At 35.8% G+C, this 13,971-nt stretch overlaps 1 protein-coding gene and 1 long non-coding RNA gene across 3 annotated transcripts; both read left to right on the forward strand.

Moving 5' to 3' along the window:
- The first annotated feature begins 1,875 nt into the window (after positions 1–1,875).
- mrm3b (mitochondrial rRNA methyltransferase 3b) lies at positions 1,876–6,058 on the forward strand. The gene is made up of 4 exons (XM_073825046.1): positions 1,876–2,297; positions 3,535–3,779; positions 3,862–4,029; positions 5,230–6,058. Exons 1-4 carry the CDS (start codon positions 1,879–1,881, stop codon positions 5,766–5,768), a joined length of 1,371 nt encoding a protein of 456 aa, XP_073681147.1. The 5' UTR covers positions 1,876–1,878; the 3' UTR covers positions 5,769–6,058.
- A 2,314-nt stretch (positions 6,059–8,372) lies between these two features.
- Positions 8,373–9,510, forward strand: LOC141291849 (uncharacterized). 2 transcript variants are annotated; one of them, XR_012340390.1, is made up of 4 exons: positions 8,373–8,578; positions 8,851–8,944; positions 9,062–9,095; positions 9,255–9,510. It is a non-coding gene; the product is annotated as an uncharacterized lncRNA (long non-coding RNA). The 2 variants fall into 2 exon arrangements; XR_012340391.1 differs by lacking the exon at positions 8,851–8,944.
- Positions 9,511–13,971: the final 4,461 nt, after the last annotated feature.

Consider the following 13,971-nt stretch of genomic DNA (forward strand, 5'->3'; position numbering starts at 1 on the left):
GTTTTTGCAAATAAACTCTTCAAATATAAACATAAACAAATGTTTTATTATACATATTGTGATATAGCCACAGGCATTTTTAACAATCTGCAATTATGACATTCATTTGAATATTTCATAATGAAACTTTACCAATTTTCATCCCATAGGATATTTATTAAAGGGACAGGTCACCAAAAATGAAAATCCTGTCATTAATTACACACCCTCATGTCATTCCAAACCCGTAAGACCTTCGTTCATCTTCAGAACACAAATTAAGATATTTAGAAATGAAGGCTACTCCACTCTGAAGCTGCATATTTTAACCACTTATAGCTCTAGACATTGAATATTCTTTTATTGGACAAAAAGTTGTGTTACAATCAAAATTCAATAAATATAATTACAAAAAATAAATTACATATAGATCACTGAGCTAAAACAATTTTCCGTAAATGGTTTTAGCTTTTTTATTTAGTGATCAACGTGTATTTCTATCAAAGCAGAACATTTCTGTGAAAATATGAAAATTCATATGAAAAAATAAATGAAAAATAAAATACGGATAGAAAGGCTTTTTACCTAAACAACTTACTTGTACTTTTTGTCTCCAACTATAAATGGTGATTTTACATTCAGTTTAACCCCTTAACTGTCACCCCCATTTTTTAAAATAGGCATGAAAGTGCACTATCCAAACTTCAATTGTTGTAATTCATGAACACTTTGGAATACAGATCTAAGGTTGGTCTCTTTTTAAAGAAGACAATCAGCAGATTATTGCAAAAGTGGAATTGTTTCAAAAAAATAAAGTATCAACAAATTATTGAAGTTTAAATTTACTGTAAATAAAATGCGCTGTACACTTTTTATTATATTTTATATAAAATACATATTTTACATAACAGGTTTTATCCTAAATTTGATATCAAATTGAAGCCTCACATCTAAATAAGTTATGTTCCAAATTTGAAGTTGATATGCAAAAAATTAAGGTTCCTGTGAAAGTTTGTTTAGGGCGTTATACCACAAACAGCCACCGGGTGCCATCCAAATCCCATATATATTTTTGTATGCACTTTTCTGTCACAAAAGTCAAAATTTTTCTGAAAATTTTCATTCTATCACAAAATAACCAGCAAATATGCTATCCTGAGACTCAGACCTTTCCAATGATGTGTTTTTTGTCAAGATTGTAAAAAGTTGTGATTCTACATTTTGTAATATGACACCGCTAAGGGGGAGGAGACCGCCAAACGATTTTAAAGTACCATTTCCATGGTAAAGCAATGTCCGATTTCAAAATGGTTTTCACAGGATGAATCTTGAGCTTCTAAGCTTTCCAATGATATATAATTTATGATGGTTACTAAAAGATTTGATAGAGAAAAAGGACAACGGAAAAAAGAGCGCCAAGCGTCCCACAGGTGGGACGGTGACAGTTAAGGGGTTAACTTAATGAATATAGTAACGGACAATTATAATAATCAAACATGAATATAAAATTATTTTCACCATCAAATGAAAAAAAAAAAAATAGCATAATATAAGCTTATACACAATTTTAAAAAATCATAACTTTTTGTTGTTTTGTATGTAATTATTGGGATATTTCTGAAATATTTGCGTCTTAGGACATAGTTTCAAGGAAAAATCCCCCCCCCCAAAACAAAACAAAACAAACAAACAAACAAACAAACAAAAACACTACTGTCTTCCATGTTCACCTAAAAACCTGTACCACAAGTGGTTTAACTGTGTAATATCGATGGAAATTTTCACTCTATTTGTGATGCAATACATAAAAAGTGTCATCCAAATTTTACTAAAAATTAAACAAAAACCTTCGCCATAGTAGTATTTGTAAACTAGCGTCCCGGAAGTTCACTGGTCAAGATGGCGACGCGCATTGTAAGCATGAGATTTTCCTGCACAATATTTCAACCAGTATTGACATTGCAATGTCATTCCGTAAATATCAAAAGATATGTGCGCAGACGCAGATGTGTGTCTGGTTTGATTTCAGTGAACGAACCGATAGAAAATTCGAAGCGCGTCGTCAGTCAAAACGAACATTTACAAGACAACGTTTTCAGAAACGCTGAAAAACCCAGCATTCAACGACACGACTGTGCTAGACTTTACAGACAACGTTCTGACAGCATCTCTGATTCAGAACTGATCTCACAGTTACCTCGGGACAAGGTGATAAATGCAAATCGCTATGACACTCATCAATCCACAACATTGTCCCGTTTCGGAGAAGTTGATGGTTTGATGTATGAGAAAGCGCAGCCTGGGGACAAGAGTTTGACGTGAGTAATATTACTTACCAGACTTTATTTACATCTGTTACTACATGATTCGTGCTTGAGACAACAAAGAAAATAGGTTTAAAAGTGTTAAAACTGCATGTTAATGAGTCATGAATAAAATACCTTGCTTCTGTATATTGCATCTTGTGAATTTCTATATATATCATATATATTTTTTAGTTTTTATTGGAGAAATAACAAGATTCAATCATTATTATTAAATGAGTGGTTCACTTTCAGAACAAAAAATGTACAGATAATGTACTCACCTCCTTGTTATCCAAGACGTTCATGTCTTTCTTTCTTCAGTCGTAAAGAAATTATGTTTTTTGAGGAAACCATTTTAGGATTTCTCTCCATATAATGGACTTCTATGGTGCCTCCGACTTTGAACTTCCAAAATGCAGTTTAAATGCAGCTTCCTGGGGCTCTAAATGATCCCAGCCGAGGAAGAATGGTCTTATCTAGCGAAATGATCGGTTACTTTCAATTTACAATTTATGTACTTTTTAATCTCTACACAGAGTACACACAGAGCCAGACAAGATAAGCATTTGAGGTTAAAAAGTAAATAAATTTTAATTTTGTTTTTCGAAAATAACCCATCGTTTTGCTAGATAAGACCCTTCTTTCTTCGGCTGTGATCATTTAGAGCCATTTGAAGTAGGGCTGTGCAATAAATCGCATGCGATTGTCATGCGTATCTCATCAGTAAAGCCGGTTCTGTGATTAATTCTGTGGCTTTACTGATGAGATACGAATGACAATCGCATGCGATTTATTGCACAGCCCTAAGTTGAAGCTGCATTTTGGAAGTTCAAACTCAGGGGCACCATAGAAGTCCATTATATGGAAAGAAATCCTGAAATGTTTTCCTCAAAAACATAATTTCCTTACAACTGAAGAAAGAAAGGCACATTATCTTACATTATCTGTAAGTTTTTGTTCTGAAAGTGAACTACTCCTTTAATACCCTGTTGAAAAAAAAAAAACGCATATGCTGGTTTTAGTTTTTTTTTTTTTTTTTTGCTGGTCCTTTGCTGGTTCATGCTGGTCCTTGACCAGCATAAACCAGCAAATGACCATCTAAAACCAGCATCAAAACCTACCTAACCAGCATATGCTGGCTTTTTCAACAGGGTTTAACTAATAACGAGTTTTATCCAACAAATGTACAGTTGGGTAAGTGCTTATTTACTAAAAATAATGTTGCATTCAAACTCTATTGTATATGCAGGAGGTTGGTCAACATAGCTCGATCTAAGAAGCTTCGTGAGCAGCAAGGTAAAGTTGTTCTGGAAGGAAAGCATCTTATACGCAATGCTCTGGATGCAGGGGCCATTGCGCAAACTGTTTATTTCAGTTCTGTGGATGCACTGCGGGAGCTTCCCCTGGATGAACTCAGACGTACCAACATTGTAAAAGTCAAAATGGAAGATACTAAATTCTGGTCTGATCTTGACATCTCAAAAAGCATAATAGGTAAGACGATCTGCATTATCAATAGGAATCAAAATGTCCTGCTCATAAGGCAGCACCATAATTTGATGTTCTCTAATTGCAGCCATATTCAAACGGCCAGAAGCGTCTCATTTAACATTCTCTGAAGAAAAGTTTGGCAAGCCGGTGCCTCTGACACTGATTTGTGACAACGTGAGAGACCCTGGAAATTTGGGTGCAGTGTTACGCTCTGCCGCTGCTGCCGGGTGTCATAGTGTGCTGCTGACTAAAGGTAACGGCAAAGCTATTATTTTATATTTTCCAGTGATTATATGACATCTGTGACCCTGGACCACAAAACCAGTCATAAGGGTATATTTTTTTGAAATTGAGATTTATCTTCTGAGAGCTGAATAAATAAGCTTTCCATTTATGTATGGTTGTTAGGATGAAACAATATTTGGCCGAAATACAACTATTTGAAAATCTGGAATCTGAGGTTGCCAAAAATCTAAATATTGAGAAAATCGCCTATAAAATTGTCCAAATGAAGTTCTTAGCAATACATATTACTAATCAAAAATTAAGTTTTCATATATTTACCGTAGGAAATTTACTAAATATATTAATGATCTTTACCTAATATCCTAATGATTTTTGCCATAAAAGAATAATCAATAATTCTGACCCATACAATGTGTTTTTGACTATTGCTACAAGTATACCTGTGCTAGTTAAAGGGGTCATCGGATGCCCATTTTTCACAAGTTGATATGATTCTTTAGGGTCTTAATGAGAAGTCTATAAAATTTGTGGTAGTGTAAATAATTTTTTTTACCTTGTCAAAATCAGCCCTTTTTAGAGCGAGCTATTCTGTTGCATGGTCCTTTAAATGCTAATGCGCTCTGCTCGCCCCGCCCCTCTCTGCCATGGGATGACGAGCCGTAATGTTTACTTTAGCTGCGTTTAGCTAGGAAACTTGTTAACAAGCACATTATTAAGAAAGGCCATTTGCAAAGATGCATAAAAAACCCTTATACTAACTTCTGCTGTGGGTGAAGCTGCATCACGAATGATTTGCACAAATATAGCCTCATATGTAGATTGGGATTGGCGCTTTCCTTCAAAAAAACGAAAGTAACATTAATCGTCTGCGTCTTCAGCAGCTTAGATGACGACTGCTATGTTCATTATTCCAACAACAGAACACCTCAATCGCTCAATCAGAGACATTCTTTAAAGGGGCAATCGGATGCAAAACTCACTTTTACATGTTTTTTGAACATTAATGTGTGTTGGCACTTTGTGTATACAACCACCCTAACCAAAGTATGTTATAGACTCAGAATCATATCAACTTGTGGAAAATGGGCATCCAATGACTCTTTTAAGACTGGTTTTCTGGTCCAGGGTCACATTTATTTTACAACTTTGGAATTTGATAATGATTTTTAGTTTTGTTTATAATTAAATTCTGTCAATCTCCCCTCAGGATGTGTGGATGTTTGGGAGCCCAAAGTCCTAAGGGCCGCCATGGGTGCTCATTTCCGTCTCCCTGTAATCCCAAGTCTAACATGGAGTGATATTCCAAGTCACCTGCCCAAAACAGCAACCATTCACTTAGCCGACAACTGCAGCACCATCAGGACTGAAGATGACAATACTGTAATCCCTCAAAAACAAAAAAAGCCTTCTGATTACGGTTGGGTCAGAGGACATCAGTACCCAAGGAAGGTGGAATATGAGGATGAAGATTTGTGTGATTTTGAGGATTATGATAGTGGCAAATCCCTTGAGACGCAGTATTATTACATGGACTGGGTTGCTAGGCACACAGGTCTTGTAATTGGTGGAGAAACCCACGGTTTGAGTCAGGAGGCTTTGGGATTGGCTGAGAGGACTGGAGGACGGAGGTTGCTGATCCCAATGGTACACGGTGTGGACAGCTTGAACTCTGCCATGGCTGCAAGTATTTTGCTCTTTGAAGGAAGGAAGCAGCTGCTGTCTCTGGCTGAGAAGATAAGAATTTGACGGAGACCACATTTTCATTAAAAAAAAGATGCTGAAGCCATGCAATCTTTACATAATTGTTATGTAATATAAACACATCCAGTATGTTTTTCTGTGTGTATTTAAACATTTGTATGTAAATTAAAGCCTTTTTTTTTCAGAAAAGGAATTCATTTATTCATTAAACAAAAACAAAATGGAAAAATATTCTTGATTTATCAATTATATAATTAAAATGTGAAATTAAATATTTAAAATAAATATTAATATTAAATCATTTTAAATATGCAGACAAAGCTGAATAAATTAAAGCTGGCCAAGAAAAATGTGAGCATGATTTATTTTCCATATCACCCCATTCTATTGATCCCTCCTGCATTCCAAATGAAAGTGCTCTTATATTACATGCCCAGTAATACAGCTGAAAATGAGGTATAGGCCCATCCCTCCTTTCAGTTTAATCCTGTGTTAATATATCTTCGTAATTCTATAATTTTTGTTCCAAATATATTGGATAATTATTCTATCCAAATGTTTAAAAAACGACTAATCAATGTAGACTGGAATACATTGGAAAAGAAATAGGTATTTGGGCAAAATACTCATTTTACCATGTTAATACGACCTGCTAAAGAAGGAGGGAGATTGGACCACTTTGTTGAGTTTTTTTGTACAGCTTCAAAATATTTTCTATAAAAAGTGTTTAGTTTGCATTTAGTTACAAGTTTACTACTTTAAAAGGAAGAGATGAATGTGTTTCTAATTGGGTTTTAGGGAAATATAACACTTGTACTATGAAACTATTTAATATAATAAATATGACTTGTGGCAATGTAATTTTTCCCACAGTAAAAAAAAAAAAAAAATGTATCTATACAGTCAAGCCTGAAATTATTCATACCCCTGGCAAATTCTGACTTAAAGTTAGTGTTATTCAACCAGCATGTTTTTTGACTGGAAATGACAGGTTTCTCCCAAAAGATAACAAGACGATGTAAGTCTATGGCTGCGTCCGAAGTCGCCTACTTCTCTACTATTTAGTAGGGAAAAGCAGTAGGCGAGCAAATAAGTATGTCCGAATCCTAAGTATTTATAAAAGAGTAGGCGAGAATTAGTAGGCGAATGCACTACTTCTCGCGAGATTCGGGTGTACGTCTACTTAAAGTGCGTCCGAATATGCCTACTTTATTCATGGGTACCAAAGACGTCACTTCCGCTATGCTCGCCGCCATGTTTATGTCCGATATGACAACAGACACAGCGCATCTCAATGAGATTTAATAATAAATTGAAATAAGAAATTACTTTTTACTACTACTTCCCACACTGTGTATTTGACTTGATTGTATGTTTAGGACAAAAAGTGTAAATTGTTGTGAACGTAGTCGCTCGATGAAGGCTTTAAGACCTTGAAGAATCCTCTGCCGGCTGGTCACTAACTTACTTCACAGCGAACGGGACTCGCGCTGACGGCACTAATTCCCACAGTCCGCGCTTAGATGTCGGCAAATTAGTTTTGGCGAATGCAAAAAAATGAGATTATTGAGCATAAGCGCAACATCCAGCAAGCCAAGAAAACATAAAATATACCTGAGGGAAGACGTCTTTCACGTCTTGTGTATTCCTAAAACTGGATCTCATTATTGAAGCACAAATTCAAGCACCAAAAGCATGAGATTTCTTTATTTAAAATATGCATTTTTATTCATTCAAGCTATATGGCTGCAATAACATTTTAGTTTAATTTAGTTTATTACACCACTTGTGCAGCCAGTCACAATTCACAATGGTACCATTTACTTGGGACGATGGTTTGTGTGTAACTTGTGTGCCATTTTTGTATGACAAATCATTTTTAGAGTAATTGTACATAAATAGTTTTAGCAAAACAAATATGATTATTTTTGAGAACCCTTTTACATGTATATACTTTACTGCAGGCGTTGCAATGACGAACGCTATGTAGTACAATAGTTTAGCGTTTATTATTTAATTTTCATAATTCACTAAACACCGCATAATCTAAAACACCTTCAACTATAAAACACTCTTGCTCTTAAGCCAAATGAAAACAAATAATTTACGGCATCTGGATGTACTGTAAGTCACTATTCTCTGCATTAGCACTGTTTTGAACTTGCTCTTTGAATGCTTTCTTGTTTACTAAATCTTTGGACTTACGAGTTGATCGGTTCAAAATGATGTAATCGCAAAAAAATGTTTCTTTTCATTTTAAGGCATTATTTTCGTTATAATGTACTGATTCACAATCTTAGTCAATATTTAATTATTATTCCAGTACTCTTATTGTGCCGAAAAAAAAACCCCTGCTTTGGAAAGCACCTGCGTGAATGACACCGGTACGCTATATGCATACCGACCCACTTCGAGCACTGCTGAGATCTAATAAAACTGTTGTTAGTTTTTTTTTCTGATGACTGTTTTTACAGCTAACTGAACAACATATCCCGGGCATATTGTATACTTGTTGTGAACAGTCTGGGAGTTTTGTTGATCTTCCTCTGGTAGTTGCGGCTGCTGTGACCATAGACTGAAACAGGTAGCGCGGACACAAAAATGGCGGCGATAAACTACAGTGACGTCACATGGAACCTATGGATAGTAGGAAAAAAAGAGTACGTGAAGAAAGAAGTACGTCCGAAACCTCAGTATTCACAAAAGAGTAGGCGAGAAATCCCCGGATGTCCTACTGCTTCAGCCCAGATCCTGAAGTCTTCATCGATGGATACTTTTCAATCCCAGGAGTCCACAGGAGGCCAAAACGTCATCATCGAACGTGATTGAGAACCACGGCGAGGGTGTTTACAAATGTGAGTATTACAACCAAAACACGGTTCCCTGTCTTAAAAATCATATTTGTTGAGCTACTTTATCGTAAACTGTTGATTTGCATAAGGTGCCAAGATGTTATACAGTATGCTTATGCTATAGTTAGTATATTTGTGATTTCGCTGTTAAAACATGTTTTATGACGTATAGCGAACATTAAGCTTCAGGTAGCACACGCACGTCTTTAAAAGCGGATTTACATAAAACATACATTTTAAAGACGTTTAATAAATGTCTATTTATCAAATGACAGGAAAATGTTCTAGACTAGAGCAACACAAAACACAAAACATCTGAGTGAGTGATGGACGTTATGTGAGAATTCACTGTCACTGCTTTACATTAATGTAAGTAATGTAAATAAACACATATACATATAGTAGGCCTAACTGAACTTCAAACTCATTTCAAACAGAGCTATAACAGAACTTTTCTGATTCTTGATTTATGTGACTTTGTTGCAGATGTTTTGTGGTGGAGCAGGACCTGAAAGGAAAGGTGACTGCAGCATTTTTGGGGAAAAGTAAAATCCGAAACTTAATATAAAGATTGATCATTTTGTAACTTCCAATACAGAGATCTAATGACACTGTGCTGTTAAAATGACAGTTTTTGTATTATATTTGTGCATCTTTGTATGATCTGAAATGTCTGCAGACTGGTGTGTGCAGTGACAAAGGAGAAATCCACAGCAGCATCCTGGAAATGAGACCCTCCATCACTCCACCTGCCCTTTGTTTCATCTGGACCAGATGTTGCTGCGGTCTCTTCATCAAAAAGACTAGAAGACCAATATGTTTAATAAAGCTTTGTTCCATGTGTATTTATTTATGTTCATGGTTACTTTTATTATTTTACTAATTTATTCATGTTTCCTGATGTTGTCAGTAAATAAAATATAACATTTTCATAAGCCTATGCATTTATTCATTACTTCATTGAAAAAAACAACAACATTATGCTTGTTTAACTAAAAATATCATTAATTATTAGTCAGCATTTATCATTATTATTGTTGGTACGTGTTGGAGTGGGCTAGCAATGCATTCTAAAGTTATTTTAATTTCTAAATAGTAACACTTAAATTTTCCGAGTGTAAAATCAACAGTCTTCTCCAAAGGTAAGATCTTTGAGCAACTGATCGACGTCTCTTTTGTGCAGATGTTGTAAACATGGAGGAGAGCGTACTGGGTAGGGTTGTCATGTTACTGATGCCATGAGGTGTCGCTGTCGCTCAAATTTTTGTATTATTATTACTGCAGAATTTATAATTCCATACAAACTCAGGGAAAGACTTAAGTATCTTTAACAAAGAACAATCATGACAGAAAACATAACTATAAAAGGTTTGCGTACATAGTACAAGATTAGATACAAAAAAAAAAAAATGAAATATATTTGAATATTCATAAAATCGCAATGAATTAAAAATTGCCTTTGTTTTTGTTATTTATTTATTATTATTTTAAGTTTCAGGGATGAAAGGACAGAGAAATTCAGCAAGAAAAAGGAAAACAAATCAGATCTAAGCTAGTTTTGCACAATTTTGCCCATTAACATATTCAAGACAACAAATTTGGGGGTTTTAGTCATTTTAGTATTGTTAAAAATATAAAAACTTCAATCAATCCAAAATAAGCAAATTTCATCAACATCAAAATGTTTACAGATAGATGAATTAAATCCGTCGCTCATATCATTTCATGTTGCGCTTGTTATAACGTCATAGGTCACATGATAACGTCAACATGGCGGAACGCATCCATACTCAACGAGATTTGGCTGTTGAGTAGCAGAGGTGTCAAATCCAGGTGCCATGAGTAAAAGTCCTCCCCAGTATTTTGTTCCAATCACTGGATTTGCTAATAAGCACAGTTTTTCAGCCAGGAAGTCAGAGATTGGAGCAAATCATTTCTTTTGAGTCTCAAGCAAGTCTCAAGTAAAATCCCAAGCCCCTAAAGAGTTAAAGTTAATGAGATAATTGAATGATGATTGTGTTAGTGATGAACACCTGCTGTTATTACAGAGGATCAGATGTTGATGTTTTATTGGTTAAAATGATGTCACCATTGTGGAGATCAGTATTTGCTTCAGTTGGTTTCTTGACCCTTGACTACTGGGTTAGATGTCTTTCTGTTGCAATGCATATGTTTTTGTGAAGTAGTGAGATCTGAGCTGTACCATTAGCAGCTAATAGCTGATTTAATTTGGTGAGACGATAATCATGAGCTTACCTGAACACACCCAAAATAACTTTCTTTTGTAAGTTAAGGTTTCGCACTATCAAATCTGCCAAACTACAGCATGCAAGTATAGTAATCTTCTAACAGTTACAGTGAATTAATTTAAAACCTATAATATAATGCATACAAAAAAAAAAACATCTGTACTACTTAGACACATACAAACATCAAGAACCAGCAAATGAATCTCAACAATGGTGACAATCAACAAAACGCTTCATGCTGCAATTCATGCTGGATAACAGCATAGTAAAAACTCCCATCATGCACTGCTGTATGCAGAATTATTGTCACCACTGTTGAGGAGCGTATGATAAGTGTGTATGTCTTAAAGCCTAAACTGATGTAATTCTATTCCAATATTGAAGCATTACAGTGACATTTGTTCAATAGTTTTTTTTATTGCTGTTCTACAATAGTTACATTTCATTACAAATGAAAAAGAGACCACTTCCTGATTCATATCCAAATGAGTATTTCAGCTAATCTGCTGCTGCAAAATTTTAATTCAGTAATGCACAAATGTTTGCTGTATAACAGCATTGAAATTACTTTAAATTTCTCCAAGAGTCAAGAGACAAACTAAAACAAACCTTGACCACAATGATGGTGGCATTGTGGTTTTTTTTCTTGCTCTTCTTTTCTTGACCAATAAAACATCAACATCTAAACCTCCAGTAATTCTCAATAAGAGATTCTGCAGACATGAAATAAAGTCAGTCTGGTTAGTAATGAGTGAAGCTGGTGATGCTGTTTGTGGAGATGTTTAATCAGATTTTGAGAGATGAAATGTTTTGTTCAGTTGATTCAAGTCAGTTGTAGTTCTTGTGTTTCTCTTTTCTTCAATGATGCTGCTTGTTAACAGCAGGTGTTCATCACTAACACAATCATCATTCAGTTATCTCATTAACTTTAACTGTTTAGGGGCTTGGGATTTCACTTGAGACTTGATTGAGACTCAAAAGGAATGACTTGGTCGAATCTCTGACTTCCTGGTTGAAAAACTGCTAATTAGCAAATCCAGGTGATTGGAACAAAATACTGTGGAGGACTTTTACTCATGGCACCTGGATTTGACACCTCTGTTGAGTAGGTACTCTTTTAGCGCTCGTTAAGTAAGTACTTATTGAAATTAAGTACCTACTCATTGAGTAGGCGATTTCGGACGCAGCCTATGTCTATACCATTTAAAATAGTCCAAGCTGTTCTAAAGCATCCTAATTACTCTGATTCATTGGGAACAGCTGTTTTAATCAACAGGTGAAAAACAGAAGCTCTCTGCTGTTGGTTTGTGGACAGTCATGGCTAAGTCAAAGGAGCTCACTGAGGACCCGCTGCGGCTGCACATTGTGGCTGCTCACAAGTCAGGAAAGGGCTATAAGACCATATCTAAATGTTTTGAAGTTCCAGTGGCTACAGTGCAAAGTATTATTAAAAAATACAAGACGTTCCGCACTGTGAAAAATCTCAGAGGACGTAGATGGAAGTCAAAAGTGACACCTGTGCTGGCCAGGAGGATAGTGAGAGAGGTAAAAAAAGAATCCAAGGATCACCACCAAGGCCATCCTGATGAATTTGGGTTCTGCTGATGGCAACATCTCAAGGCAGACAGTCCAACGGACACTGCACACCGCTAGGTTCCACTGACGCAGACCAAGGAGGACACCACTTCTCCCAATAAGGCACACAAAAGCCCACTTGGCCTTTGCAAATGCTCATTTGGACAAAGAAGAAGACTTCTGGTCTTCTGTTTTATGGTCAGATGAAACAAAAACTAAATTGTTTGGCCACAATAATGTAGCCTTGATTTGGCGTAAAAAAGGAGAAGCCTTCAACCCTAAGAAAACCATCACCACTGTCAAACATGGTGGTGGGAACCTAATGTTTTGGGGTTGTTTTTCAACCGGTGGACCAGGGAACCTAATCACAGTAAATGGCACCATGAAAAAGGAGCAATACGTTCAGTACGACAACGACCCAAAACACACAGCAAAAGTGGTGAAGAAATGGTTAGCAGACAAAAACATTAACATTTTGCAGAAGCCCAGCCAGAGTCCTGACTTAAATCCAATTGGGAATCTGTGGAGCGAGCTAAAGATCAGGGTGATGGCAAGGAGACCCTCCAACCTGAAAGAGTTGGAGCTCATCGCTAAAGATGAATGGGCAAAAATACCAGTGGAGACATGCAAAAAGCTGGTCAGCAATTATAGGAAGCATTTGATTGCTGTAATAGCCAATAAGGGCTTTTCTATTGATTATTGAGGAGGGTATGTATAATTTTGGACGTGCCACGTTTTGTTCAAATATAAATAAAAGCTGAGAAATATTTTTTTTCCACAATGATGCCTCTTGTACATCGTCTTATCTTTTGGGAGAAGCCTGTGTCATTTCCGGTCAAAAAATAACTTGCTAGTTAAATAAAAGTGACTTTAAGTCAGAATTTGCCAGGGGTATGAAGGTGGTGATGCTGGAGGTGTGCATTATTTTCTAAGAATTCAACGGACCGAAGTCAATTATTCCGCTTATACTACAGTTACAACACCTCAAGACATTGATCAGATGATATATTTCAAGGCATTTGTCCAGTTTTTGTCATTGACAGTAGGATTAATTTCCAAAACATCATTTGAAACCTAGTAATGACACTTGAGCCATTGATAGCAGACTACTGCAGTTAATAATGAAGTTTTTAGACAGACAGACGGAAAGAGAGTTGGTGAGATCACAAACTGACATAGAATCAACGCCCCTTGATCTTTTATCAAAAAGGATTAACAATGCAGTTTTTGTCAGGGATTTAGACTTCGTTTTCCTTGTTTTTGCCCCAGTGTTAGTTCCTGTTTTCCTTATATGGTTTTGTCTCCTGATCTTATGTTGACTGATTATTCCCACATCTGTTATTAATTATCCAATGTATTTAAGTTCCTGTTTTCTGCGAGTTCTTCATCCAGTCACTGCTATTTTATGGTTGTGTACAGTTTTATTTTCACAGGCTTCTTTGTTCATATTTACCAAGGGTGCCAATATTTTTTAGAATTAAGAATCCAAACACACTGTAAACAATTTTATAACCTACATTGAAGTTGAAACAACATCAGCAAACGTTTGCAAAGAACATGAATAATTTTAAA

This window comes from Garra rufa, chromosome 19, assembly GCF_049309525.1.
Source record: "Garra rufa chromosome 19, GarRuf1.0, whole genome shotgun sequence".
Lineage (NCBI taxonomy): Eukaryota > Metazoa > Chordata > Actinopteri > Cypriniformes > Cyprinidae > Garra > Garra rufa.